General features: G+C 47.4%; 1 protein-coding gene across 1 annotated transcript in view; it reads right to left on the reverse strand.

The window, feature by feature from the left end:
- Positions 1–1,017: 1,017 nt before the first annotated feature.
- LOC106575605 (striated muscle preferentially expressed protein kinase) overlaps positions 1,018–13,492 on the reverse strand; it is a 32,506-nt gene continuing 20,031 nt past the window's right edge. Inside the window, exons 29-40 of the mRNA XM_045700389.1 lie at positions 10,751–13,397; positions 9,608–9,751; positions 9,331–9,447; positions 8,835–9,002; positions 6,398–6,520; positions 5,417–5,581; positions 4,585–5,242; positions 4,161–4,400; positions 3,807–4,030; positions 3,583–3,658; positions 3,324–3,473; positions 1,018–2,664 (exon numbers count right to left, since the gene is read on the reverse strand). Of these exons, the coding sequence (XP_045556345.1) occupies positions 2,436–2,664; positions 3,324–3,473; positions 3,583–3,658; positions 3,807–4,030; positions 4,161–4,400; positions 4,585–5,242; positions 5,417–5,581; positions 6,398–6,520; positions 8,835–9,002; positions 9,331–9,447; positions 9,608–9,751; positions 10,751–13,397 (4,941 nt within the window). The 3' untranslated portion in view covers positions 1,018–2,435. The remainder of the gene's footprint in view (positions 2,665–3,323; positions 3,474–3,582; positions 3,659–3,806; positions 4,031–4,160; positions 4,401–4,584; positions 5,243–5,416; positions 5,582–6,397; positions 6,521–8,834; positions 9,003–9,330; positions 9,448–9,607; positions 9,752–10,750; positions 13,398–13,492) is intronic.

Consider the following 13,492-nt stretch of genomic DNA (forward strand, 5'->3'; position numbering starts at 1 on the left):
GCGGTTTCAAGGCTTCCCATTCCTTTTAAAGTGGCACACAAATGTATGATTGTGCACCGAGAGCGGCAGTCCACTTTTGCAAGAGCACTCGACAGACTACGACGGTCCCTTGAACCATAAATTATAGGCCTATTGTAATTCTGCGTTCATAACGTCTTGTAATTTCGTAAATATCAGGATATGACTGGGAGAAATCTAATTGAACGCACCTCCAACTGGTATTACTAGTGGGAAACTCGTCTATCATTCCTGTGCTCCGAGTTTCCCACTTGCACCTCTCTGACCTAGTTTGTCAACAAAAAAGACAGCAAGCATGGCGGCATCTTCAGTAATTGTTATTTATGGTAAGAACAAAATACAAATTGTTAATACAACATTTATTCTGTTCATCTATTATAATATAAAAAGTGAAAGCAGCTCTGGCATACTTTTATGCCAAACAAGTATGTACGACTTCACAACAGGTAATTACCACCTTCCCACTTGCTTATGAACGCATCATAAGTAACAAGGAAACAAAGATACATTTTCAAAATGGAACTTGAAACCTTGTAACGAAAGAGAAGAACCTGTCCACAAGCTGTTATTAACAGGTTTAAAGCACTACGCCGCATTCTACTTCTACCTCGACAACAATCCTCTTCGCTGACTTGGGGACTTTTATGTTCGTCATAGCCTTCACTTTTAATTACCTTTGTAGCTTGATTGACAGAAAGTATTTAATATTTCATGCAAATGAATGTAATATTATATTCTCCTCTCTCGAACACTTGAAAATATATTCGCCCTGCGAATGTTTACAATTTACAGTAGTAGAGTACATCAGTTGCTTTGCGTAGCCTACTGTACTCTGTATAACTTTTTATATTCTCAAAGGAACGCCCAGTTAGGGAACCCTTGAAACTGACTGACGAGGGGAAAAGGATAGGGAATGTCGTTCAAGTGCAAGCACTGTCGAAACAACCCCTTTAGTTCAATAGGAGTCCAATTTAAAGGGAAGAATAATGAGAATGTGTGTTTTGCAATTGTATCAATAGTTTATTACAGACAATTTCATAAAAACATTTTAAACCATTTCCACATTATAAACACTGCAAATTAAAACATTTACAAATATTCAACCATCCAAATTCATACAAAAAAATAAATACTGTATGTATGATGAAAAGTAATACATATGAGTCTCTGTATACCAAAAAAGACTTTCTGTATATTTTTTCTTCATGGCACCTATGTCCATTTTGTACAGTAGGCCTAATGGTAGACAAAAGTGCCCCAAAATTGTATGATATGAATAGTTCAATAAATTAACAGAACACATATTGCGCGTCATCTGTAAGTAAGCCATTAACATGGACAACACATTTACATGATAAAGTTTGTAAATTGACCCATTTTAGGCAAAATTGACTCACTAACTGACTGCTGGTCAAGCTAAGAGCAACCTGTCCAATCAACAGAACATACTGGAGAATTCTAGTCCAGCCATTGGCGCAGTGATGACATTGATGAGGTGTGACAAATCCAATAGAAGACAATAGAATCTACATAATCAAAGTCTGACCGTTTTCATCAATGAAGTTGCACTATTGTTCAACTTGAGCATCAACCACAGGACGTCTGGCTGCGTCACTGACTACTAAGATACTCTACTATATTCACAGGTTTATTATCTGTATCTATGAACAGTATAATCACAATGGTGAGCAATATTTTTACACTGTTTTCATTGTATTTAGAAATTCACCCAAAAGAAGAAAAAAAGTACACATGCAAATAAATTAACATGAAAAAGGTAAACAGGTCACATACAATTTCAAAACGTTTTTATTTTAGGTTTTGCGTTTTTGAAATGTGTAAATAAATGCAACATAAATTAGCAGCATAGATGATGGTACATTCACATAATCACCACCAAATATCAGGATGCAGAAATAAGGCTGTGCTCTAAAATCAAACTGACAAAAATGTGTGTGCCAGGTTAATTGTATTTAATTAATTTTCCAAACCAAATGTCCTGTTTTATATATTTCAAAGTTCTACACACATTGCGATAGCAAGCTCGGAGTAGTACTAGCAGACAGTAGACCTGAAACAGGACCAAATCGTGCCAGGTCCAAAAACAAACGATAACTCAATATTTTGAAACCGTGGTATCCAACAATCCAACAACTGTATTAAAATCTCAGTTGATGAACTGTCCAAAATTCATTCTGTTAGGTCTCAGTAGAATGAGACTCCATGCAGTCTGTGGGCTGGTGCAATGCTCATGGCTCTAGTCTCCACTCCCATAACTTACTCAGGCACGGCCTCACTCTGTGGGGGATGAGTACTCAGAGTCCTCCCTCTATCATGGAGCCCACTGTTGTGCACCACACATCCCCCATACCTCCACCCTCTGGTGGCTAGTTAACACTGACATAAGTCATATGCCTTCACTTAGGTAGGTTTGGTGTGGTCGATGTGGTTGAAGAAGCTGAGCTGGAGTAGGAGCGTAGGAGGACCCTGTGTTTGGTGGCGACCTCAGTGCGACGTCGATGGTGCTCCCCCAGGAACTCCTTCAGCTTGGTGGTGGTGAAGGTGAGCGTCTGTCTCCTCAGCTTCATCAGGTACGAGTCCTGCAGCCATGCGTGGGTGAAACAGTCCTTGGTGCTCGGACGGGCCCTGCGTTGCAATAAAGCACATTGTCCAATTGGGGATCAGAACACAGGAGTCCTGTACTGATCTAGAATCATTACCCCACTTTTTTTTTGTTTTACCCCTTTTTCGTGGTTTCCAATTGGTAGTTAGTCTTGTCTCATCGCTGCAACTCCCGTACGGACTCAGGAGAGGCGACGGTCGAGAACCATGTGTCCTCCGAAACATAACCGCCAAGCCATACTGCTTCTTGACACAATGACCGCTTAATCCAGAAGCCAGCCGCACCATTGTGTCGGAGGAAACACCGTACATCTGGCAACCGTGTCAGCGTGCATTGCGCCCACCCTGCCACAGGAGTCGCTAGAGCGCGATGGGACAAGAACATCCGTGCCGGCCAAACCCTCCCCTAACCCAGACGACTCTGGGCCAATTGTACGCCACCCCATGGGTCTCCCGGTCGCGGCCGGCTGCAACAGAGCCTGGACTCGAACCAGGATCTCTAGTGGCACAGCTAGCACTGCGATGCAGTGCCTTAGACCACTGCGCCACTCGGGAGGCTATGACCCCACTTTCCATGTAATCTTATTCATTATGATCTAAAAGGCTAAACTGATCCTGGATCATCACTCCACTCCTGGTTTGTTAAATAAGATAATGATGTAGCTACTCTTTGAAGCACTCACCAGGCATAGCTACTCAGCATCTTCTTGAGGAACAACGAGGCACTTTGGGACACGTTGGGGTAGAGCTTGGTCGGATCAAACTTGGCAATCTGGATTTTGGTCTCAGTCTGGTGTGGGTCTTTGTCAAGAAAGGGCAGCTTACCGCTAAGCCTGAACAAAGGTGTCTTAGACAATGAGAGTTCTGAGAGAAAAAAAAGAAATCACACAACTTCAGACTTATGACAATAGTGACTATGAAATGAGTAAGTTGTATATTTACATGACGTAGGTTAGAACCCCCAGGCTCCAGATGTCAGCTGGAGGGCCGACCACATCACCTTTCACCATCTCCGGAGCTTTTCACACCAGCATAGAAAGAGCAGAGAGAGAGTTCAGAGGAAAGTAGTGATCAAGGTGATGATAACAGCTTATTACCCAAGAAGTACTTGGCGTGTACCAGTTCCAGATACCAGTGGTCAATTCAATAAAGTGTTACCAACTCACACATATACTCCAGTGTGCCCAGGCCGCTGTTGTACTGTTTGAGGGAGAGAGGGTTGAAGTTCTGCGCGCTGCCAAAGTCTATGATCTTGATGACATTGAGGTTGGTGACCATGACGTTGTCAGGCTTGATGTCCAGGTGGAGGATGCGTCTGTTGTGGAGGTACTCCAGACCCTGAAGGATCTGAACCAGGTAACACACCACGTCATCCTCCGAGTAACGGAACCTTAGCAGGAAAATAGATTTGTTCCACGGATGTGTTGTAGAGCACAGCTGAGCTCACTGTGCAAGTCTGTGTATGTGTGTGTACATGTGTGTGTATGTGTGTGTGTGTGTGAGCATCATGCTCCACACACCTGTCTATAAGGCTGTGGAGCAGCTCCTTCCCAGTGCAGTACTCAGCCACCAGTACCAGGTAACGTGGGGTGACGTAGGCCTCGTGGAGGGTCATGACCTTGTCGTTGTGGAGAGACTTGAGGATCTCATACTCCTGCAGGATGGACTTCTTAGTCTCCTGGTCATACGGAACGATCTTAGCCATGAAGACGTGTCCTGTGGCGTTCTCTCGACACTCCCGGACCACACCGAACCGCCCTCTGGCCAGACAGAGACAATACGGCAGTTTAGGCACTAAATAATGTGTGGTTAAACATGATGCCAGTTTCCCTGGCTGAAATTAACCATATAAGTAGCAGTAGTAGTAATAGCAATACTGTGTAGTGTAATAGTGTACTACTGTAGCTGTAGAAATATTGACCACATCTCTAACATCTCAGTCACCTGGCTTTCTCATCCAGGAAGGTGTAGGGCTTCTGTGGGACTCCCTGTCGTAGAGCTGTCTCACCCGGCTTAGGTGTGGTGCGGTCCCTGGGGGTCCCTCGAACAGGGGTGCCCCTCCCCTCCCCTATTGGGCTCAGACTGCTGACCTGGAGCACTTGGGGGGAGAAGGAGGGGGCCGGGAGGGGGCTGGGGGCCATACGGGCAGGGGCGTAGGTAGGAACGGATGCCATGACGGGCTTGGTGGGGGTGGAAGGAGGTGTAACGAGAGGGAGAGGGGGAGAGATGGGTGGGGTTTGGGTCATGGGTAGGACCACATTGACAGGACTCTGGGGTTTGGGGAGGACGAAGGTAGGGGGTTTGACTACAGGCGGGGAGGGGAGAGTTGGAGGGGTTGTGATGGCAGGGCTGGAGGGAGCCGAAGGTGTCGAGGGAGAGCGAGTTGCAGTGGGAGCAGGGAAGGGCGCAGGGGAGGTTAGAGAGGTCTGTGTAAGGGAGGGTGAAGAGGGAGAGACAGTGGACACCGTTTTACCAGGAGGTTGCACTACTGCTGGTTTGACCTTTGGGATAACGGTCACTAAGGTGGTAGCGGATGGGGCAGGGTGGGGGGGAGGTGAGGAGATTGTCTTCACAATGGCCACCGCTGGAGAGGACACGCCTACTGCAAAGCAAACACATCTCTCTTCAATATCATATTATCATAACCATTTTGTGAAACAAATATGCAACAATACAGAAAAAACGACCAAACTTTCTTTACCACCTCTTTTGACCGAATTTAACACAATTTAGAGAATTTTAACCCTCTGTCTGTCCAAAAGATGTGTTTCAGCACCTGTTGAGTCCAGGCTGACTTTGTCTGATGTGTTGCTGTAGGGTCCCTGTCCAGCCTTGTTGACGCAGGCCACTCTGAACCTAAAGGTGCCCCCTGGTGGCAGGTCTGTGACGTTGTAATAACAGTCAGCCACTCCAGTCGCTATGATCAGCCAGTTGGCGTCACCTGAAAGGATAAAGAAAAGAATGCTTAATTTATATGATTGCCAATTGCGTTATGTTATATCAATATGGTCAAATGCCCAAATGATATGCGTCACTTTGACTTTACACACCACTGTCATTTGTTGCAGTACTTATAATTCACACAAGGTGGAGATAGTGTTTCATATTGATGATGAAACAGATGAAGGTTATGTTTACAATATCAGTTGTACACTAAGGTGGTGTGGAGCCATAATTATCTGTCATAGTCACAACTGATACAGAGGAATAACAGAATAACAAAAGAACATTCACATGGTAATGAGGAGATAGTGTGGCACAATCCAATGAACAAACACAGACAACAACAATCATCCAAAGCCCAGCCTGGCAGTAACTGTGTGGTAATACAAGGTATGAAGACATCCAATTCAATCAGTCCTGAAATCATATTAACATTCATGTCATTCCCACTTTGATACAATCCTAACGATGTAGGCTCTACAATGATTCACCGTATTATGAGACCATAATGACTTATAAAGCGTGATGAAATAGGGCTCATTAGCAGTCTATGTGGCCATTTTGTACTGTGACTATTTGCCCAGTGTTTGAGTTATTCACTGCACAGTAGTGTTTAAAGTGACAGTCAAAGGTGTTTCCTATCCAACTGTCAATAAGGATAATACATTTGGGTGAAGCGGACTGTAAAATAAAATACAAATTCATATTTGGCTTGAGTTCATAGAGATGACTAGCCTGGAATCCAAATTGATATTCTCAGTGTCAATCGTGACATCAGTTTGGACTCCAGGCTAGGAGATGAATGTCAACCCACCTTCTGTCTTCCTCTCCAGAGAGTAGCAACAGGGGGGCTTGGTGTCGGCTGGTTTCCATAGCACCAGGGCTGTGTTGTTGTATGTCTGGGGAACCTCCGGGGTGCCTGGCCTTTTGGGGACACCTGGAGGGGGTGACAGGGGGGAGGAGGGGAGGGGAGATGAATGTGGGGTGGAGGGGAGGAGATGGGGTGGGGGGGGATGAATGTGGGGTGGAGGGGAGATGAAGGTGGGGTGGAGTGGAGGTGAGATGAAGGTGGGGTGGAGTGGAGGTGAGATGAAGGTGGGGTGGAGTGGAGGTGAGATGAAGGTGGGGTGGAGGAGGGGAGATGAAGGTAGGGTAGAGGGGAGATGAAGGTAAGGTGGAGGGGAGATGAAGATTGGGTGGAGGGGAGATGAAGATTGGGTGGAGGGGAGATGAAGGTGGGGTAGAGGGGAGATGAAGGTGGGGTAGAGGGGAGATGAAGGTGGGGTGGAGGGGAGATGAAGGTAGGGTGGAGGGGAGATGAAGGTGGGGTGGAGGGGAGATGAAGGTGGGGGTGGAGGGGAGAAGAAGGTGGGGTGGAGGGGAGATGAAGGTGGGGTGGAGGGGAGATGAAGGTGGGGTGGAGGGGAGATGAAGGTGGGGTGGAGGGAGATAGAAGGGGAGGGGAGATGAAGATAGGGTGGAGGGGATAGATGAAGATAGGGGGGGGGGAGATGAAGATAGGGTGGAGGGGAGTGAAGATAGGGTGGAGGGGAGATGAAGATGGGGTGGAGGGGAGATGAAGATGGGGTGGAGGAGATGAAGGATGGGGTGGAGGGGAGATGGGAGGTGGAGGGGAGATGAAGGGGTGGAGGGGAGATAGAAGGGTGAAGGGGAGATGAAGTGGGGTGGGGTGAGATGAAGGTAGGGGAGGGGAGATGAAGGTGGGGTGGAGGGGAGATGAAGGTTGGGTGGAGGGGAGATGAAGGTGGGGTGGGGGGAGGAGGTGGGAAGGTAGGTGGGGTGGAGGGGAATGAGGAAGGTGGAGGGGAGAGAGGGGTTGGGGCAATGGGAGGTTAGAGAGGGAGATTTTGGGTATGGTGGAGGGTGTTTGAGTCACATATTATGATGGGGTGAGGTGTCACAGAGGGGGAGGTTTGGGGAAGGGGAGAGTTAGAATGGGGTGGGGTGTCACAGAGGGGGAGGTTTGGGGAAGGGGAGAGTTAGAATGGGGTGGGGTGTCACAGAGTGGAAGGATGGAGATAACCGATGGAAAGAGGAGAAACCACCGAGGACAGAGAGATGGTTTTAAGATTTTTTTTACGCAAACCATACACGCCACTAATAGCTTTTCACCCTGATCTGATGATGTATTTTAATGAAGGCTGCCCACCGCTGAGACTGATCGAGCCAAGGCCTCAGACCTCAGACAAGATGAGCAGTCTGGGGAATCTCTCACCCAACAGATTGATGGCAAATGGAGACAGATCGCATCAGCAGACAGGATTAGTAATGCAGACGCCCAGACAGTGTCCCCAGAGCAATTCAATTTGAAGCTGTGAAAATCGAACTGAAATGTAGCGCATTGAGTCTGACACCTGAATAAGAGAGAGAGGCCATCAAGTGTCTGGAGTCACCTAGTTCTGTCGCTTTGTTGATGGGTATTTGACATTTTTATTGATATTGTTATTTATAGCCTGCTGTCTGGACAAGAACCAACAGATGCCAAATCATAATTTGATCATCCTGTTGTTGCAGGAACTAAAAAAAAGACTTCTAAAGTTTGTAATTTCCACTTTAAAATGTCAGACTTTATTTGCCTTAAAGAAAAATGTATCAACCCCTACAAAGAAATAATTTAAATTCTAATCCACATAATAATTCACATTTCCTGTTGCTGCAGGATTCTTTTCCTGCTGTGAAAAACTGGGTCAAATTAAGATCGGGAATCTGTAGTAGCTAGATGGCCTGTCTGAGTTACAGTTGATGTGTTAGTTGATTCTAACACATTGGATTACAACCTGGGAGCGCATCTTTCTATTTGTAATAAGCAGCACGCTCCTCTTGGAATGATTATAAAGAGGTTGTAAATTCAAGGCAAGAAAACATTTGTTTAATCAGCCATAAACTACATTAATATTTATGCCCATGTCCTTAATATGCATTGCATTCACACTCGAATACAAATCCTATTACCTAAACCTTTCAAGGTTCATCACGTCGTAAAGATTAATAATAAATGTTTTTGCTTAGAATGAAGGGCAAACACCCCTTTCTCGATTCAGTGTAAATGTCGTGTTTACACTAAAGGTTTGTATGCAATTCAAATCCAACAGATTTTACAGGTCCAGGATATTAGAATATCACATGAAGATAACGGTTTAAAAAATTTGTATTTTCCTGTTTCTCCACAAATTTAAATTACAGGATTATCGTTGATAATAACATTTTCTTGTAGATAACATGTTACTCACAGGCCAGGGACAGTGTGCAGGAGCTGGTGACGCTGGCTAAGGGATTACTGGCCACACACTCATAGAGCCCTGCGTCCCTCCTGCTAGTCTTCATGATCGTAACGAGCTGCCTGCCGTCTGGACAGGAGATCAGGTTCATCCTGTCGTCCATCTCCAGTGGTCTCTTATCTGTGGACAAGCAAACCCATCAACAATAATAATTACAGTGGCATCCTGTAAAGTAATGTGTTATTTTACAGTCCTATTTCAAAAGGTGTTTATCTAGTATTCGATGAGAAACTGTATGGAAATAATGAGCAATCGCTAACATCAACACAAGTTTAGGAAGTCGTGCTCACACAGGGCACCGTGTAAGTATGAGCTATGATGGGTTATGACAAAATATCATCCCTTCACAGGCAACAACCAACATTTCAGCAGCAGCTCCTACGGTAATGCTTTATTAGACAGCGCTGTTGCAAAGAGTGTTGTGTCTGTCAGCTCTATGAGTTCTTACCTTTAGTCCAGCTGATTTGTGGGTGGGGGCTGCCAGCCGGGAGGCAGCTAAGAGTGACAGGGTCACCCTCCAATAAGACGTGGTCCCTCAGCTTGATGTGGAACACAGGAGGGAAGTCTGGGAAAAACAAGGGTGTGGCTTAATAATAATATTGAACACTGAGAATGAACTTAGAACGTAAAAGCAGTGTGCAGCTTTTCTATTTCATTGCCAAACTCCAACTCTGTATGCACATTCAACATAAAGGCAACTGTTTGCCGAATTTAGCAGACAGTACTAGAGGAAGTGCGGGAGTACTGCAGGCTGCCTGATGACCCCTCATCTTTGGCTGAGGGGAGGTCAGTCTGAGAGGGGGTCTTATCCTTTCTCCTCTTGCCCAGACCCCACCTGTCCCACCGCGACCGCCTGTTAGTCTCTGGAGCTGTGGAGGACAAGACATAATGGCAAACAGCTGAGACAGACGAACCTGAGGAGGTGAGCTAATATCTCCAGTATCTATGCTGCAATAGTCTATGTGCCTGGGGGCTAGTGTCAGTCTGTCCTATCTGGTGTCATTCTCCTGTCTTATCTGGTGACCTTTGATCTTAGGTGTGCTCTCTCTAATTCCCCCATCTCACTCTCACTCACTCACTCACTCACTCACTCACTCACTCACTCACTCACTCACTCACTCACTCACTCACTCACTCACTCACTCACTCACTCACTCACTCACTCACTCACTCACTCACTCACTCACTCACTCACTCACTCACTCACTCCCGTAGGACCTGAGACCTAGGACCATGCCTTAGAACTACCTGGCCTGATGACTCCTGGCTGTCCCCGTCCCCAGTCCACCTGGTTGTGCTGCTGATCCAGGACCTGCTATTTTGACCCTCTCTCTCTCCCACCACCTGCTGTCTCAACCTCTGAATGCTTGGCTATGAAAAGCCAACTGACATTTACTCCTGAGGTGCTGACCTGTTGCACCCTCTATAACCACTGTGATTATTATTTGACCCTGCTGGTGATCTTTGAACATGTTGAAGAATGATCTGGCCTTAATGGCCATGTACTCTTACACTTTTAGGAAAAAAAATGCTATCTAGAACCTAAAAGGGTTCTTTGGCTGTCCCCATAGGAGAAGCCTTTGAAGAACCTTTTTGGTTCCAGGTAGAACCCTTTCCCGAGAGGGTTTTACAAGAAACCCAAAAGAGTTCTAATTGGAACCAAAAAGGGTTCTTCAAAGGCTTCTCCTATGGGGACAGCTGAAGAACCCTTTGGGAATCCTTTTTTCTGAGATTGTATAATCTACACCCTGCGCAGCCAGAAGAGGACTGATATAAAAAGGGCTTTATAAATACATTTGATTGATATTTGATGGAAATTGCCAATGCCATCTTAGCCAGCATAATATGCCAAGATAAATATTACTTACTGAGCGACTTTTGACTTTTTGACTTTTCAGAATGAAGGCTCGATGCAGACCCAATGGATTCCTTGGACACTTTGGATTCTTTGTTTGTCTGTTTGGCTAGCTGATTCTCTGGGATCCCCATCTCTTTGAGACCTCTTCCCTCGGACTGGGAATGTCGATGATGGGAAAACAGTGGAGTTTTCTTTCCCTCTGGCTTCTCTTCCTCCAACTCTTTCCTATCCTCTGACTGGCTTCGGACTTTCCGAGAAATTCCTGCCCCCTTGTTCTCAAACTTCTTCCTCATCGCCAAGACGGGGGAATCGCTGACCTTCTTAAAATCCTTTTCTTCTGCATCTTTCCGACTTTTCTCTTCCTCCACGCGTCGCTTGGCCTCTTTCTCCTCCTTCCTTTCCTCTGACTTGCTCCTCAAACTGGCTGAGATACCCGCTACTTTGTTCTCGAACATCCGCCGCATGGCGAAGACAGACGACTCCTCCATCTTTTTGCGTTCTCTTGCCTCCTGCTCTCTCCGTACCTCTATATTGTCCAGCTCTGTCGTGTCCAGACTCTTACTGCGACCTATGGCCCAGGACACCCTGCGCTTATTGGCCGCAGGCTCAGTCTCCTTTGACTTCTCCTCCTTTTTATCTATGGACGGGGTCCTCTTGGTGCGCATGGAGAACCGTCCAATGATGCCCAGGGACCCTGTGTCTCTCTCCACCTCCCTCAAGTCCTGGACGGACTTGGACTTTTCCTGCAATCCTTGGGGCACCATCTCCAGCGGCGCCCCCAGACACCCTGGCCGGTATACCTCCTCACCCTCACCTGTCTTACGGGGAAGGGTCGGGGACTTCTCTTCTGATTTGGTCCTGGTAAGTCTCCGGAGCCCACGGGTAAGGGATGACTCACGCTTCTTGAACCTGGATTGAAAGACTTCTTCCGAGTCGATGTCCTTGATATCTGTTCTGAGTGGTGTGGTAGGTTGGCGTGGGGTGGTGGGGCGGTCTGGGACCGTAGACGAGCTAGTCGAGATGGTTGGGCTTGTTGGGCGTTCGGTGGCCACCTTGGCGAAGACGGCAGGGTGTTCAGGAAATGTGGGGCTAGGTGTAGATTGAGATCTCCGGCTGCTGTCAGGTTTTCCAGATGGTACAACAGTAGTTTGCATCACGTTGGCATACGCAGACGTTTTTTCTGTAGGCGTAACCCCTGGAGAATCCCAACCTTTTGCTTTCACCTCTTCTTTCTTTAACTCTATCTCCTGCTTTTCTTTCTGTTCATCTTCCTCAGTATCCTCCTCCTCTATGATGATCACAGGAGCTAACACAGTAGGAGACCTGCCCTGGGAAATCTCCCTCTTCGACTCGTGTCTATCAACCCTCTCCTGTGCTTTGGTCCTTCTCTCCATCTCTTCATCTCTTTCAGAAGTCTCCTCAGACTTGCTCTTTTTCTTCTCCTCTGGCTCTTTCTCTTCCCTCGCTCCTTGGTCCTCTTTGACTGGGGTGGGCTGTATGGAGGAGGAGGGCCCATGAGAGTAAGGTCTGGAATCCAGCCTGGTCTGCTCCGTAATTGCTGATATGGAAGTGGCCTCCTGGAGGTCTTTCCCCTGTGTGTTCCTCTCAATGCCCTGGGTCCTTTCAGCACTGTCTCTCCTCTCAGTGCTCTGGCAAGATGTGCTAGTGGGGATCTCTAAGGGGGCTCCAAACTGCCGGTGTAGGGGCATGGGCTCTGAGTCTCCCTGACTGAAAGAGGAACTCTTCTGGAACATTTTGGTTTTGGATGTGTCCTCCACTGCACTTTCGGTAGAGGCTGCTCTGGCCAGCGACCGCTCTGGCGCCCCCACCCTGGATCTCCTCAAGTTTCGGTCCAGGGACGAGGTTCGCCTCTCGTCGTCCATTCCTAGGGTCTCCAGTAGGGGACCTCGCAGCCCGCTTTTGCTGTTGCCTCCCCTCAGCAGCCTCTGTCTCATCAGCTCCAGTTTGAGGGCATAGTCCTCCTGGCTCATTTTAGCCGCCCCAGGGCTGGGGCTCCGATTTGGTAGCTCCGTGGAAACTGCCTTTTTAAGTTTTTTTTTGCCGCTGTCTTCCTTGCCCTCCTCCACAGCCCCCTCCTCTGGCTCAATGTGTAGAAGCAGGGCCGAGTCAGCTGAACTGCCCCTCCTCATCGTCGCTCTCCGGGACTTCGTCTGAGTGTCATCCTCCTCCACACTCGAGCCCTTCTTCAGGGGGACTCTCTTCGTTTTTACTGCAGTCTTCTCCTCTTCCGAAGACCCGCCATCTTCCTTGGTTGTTACCCTTTTTCTCGTTCCTCTGCTTCCTCCTAATTCCTTGGCCTCCTTTTTGGACACCACCTCCTCTATGGGCTGTTCCCTGTGCCGGGTTAACCACGCCCCTTCCACTGTCCCACTGGACCTGGAAGGCGGTCCTGTGACGTCCTCGTCACCTGGTATCTCGTTGAGGGAGACCCTGGAGCCGGAGAAGACCATAGACAGAGGCATGGGGATGAAGGGGAGTTCGTCCACATCTTCGTCCGAGTCGGAGGATGAGGAGGGTGGGGGCGAGCCCTCTTTGAGGTGACGGGCCACAGCGATGGAGATGTGGTTAGGCGAGTCGTTGAGAAGCTCAGGGATGGAGCGCATCACCATCTTGGATTTGTAGCTGATGAGGGAACGCTGGGTAGAGATAGGGAAAAAAGGGACGTGTTAAAGGAGTCATTTGGAAGGTACTTAGAGGGATCCATTGAAGTGCATTAATCAATGTACTACTT

Source organism: Salmo salar, chromosome ssa17 (assembly GCF_905237065.1).
Source record: "Salmo salar chromosome ssa17, Ssal_v3.1, whole genome shotgun sequence".
In the NCBI taxonomy this organism is placed as follows: Eukaryota; Metazoa; Chordata; class Actinopteri; order Salmoniformes; family Salmonidae; genus Salmo; species Salmo salar.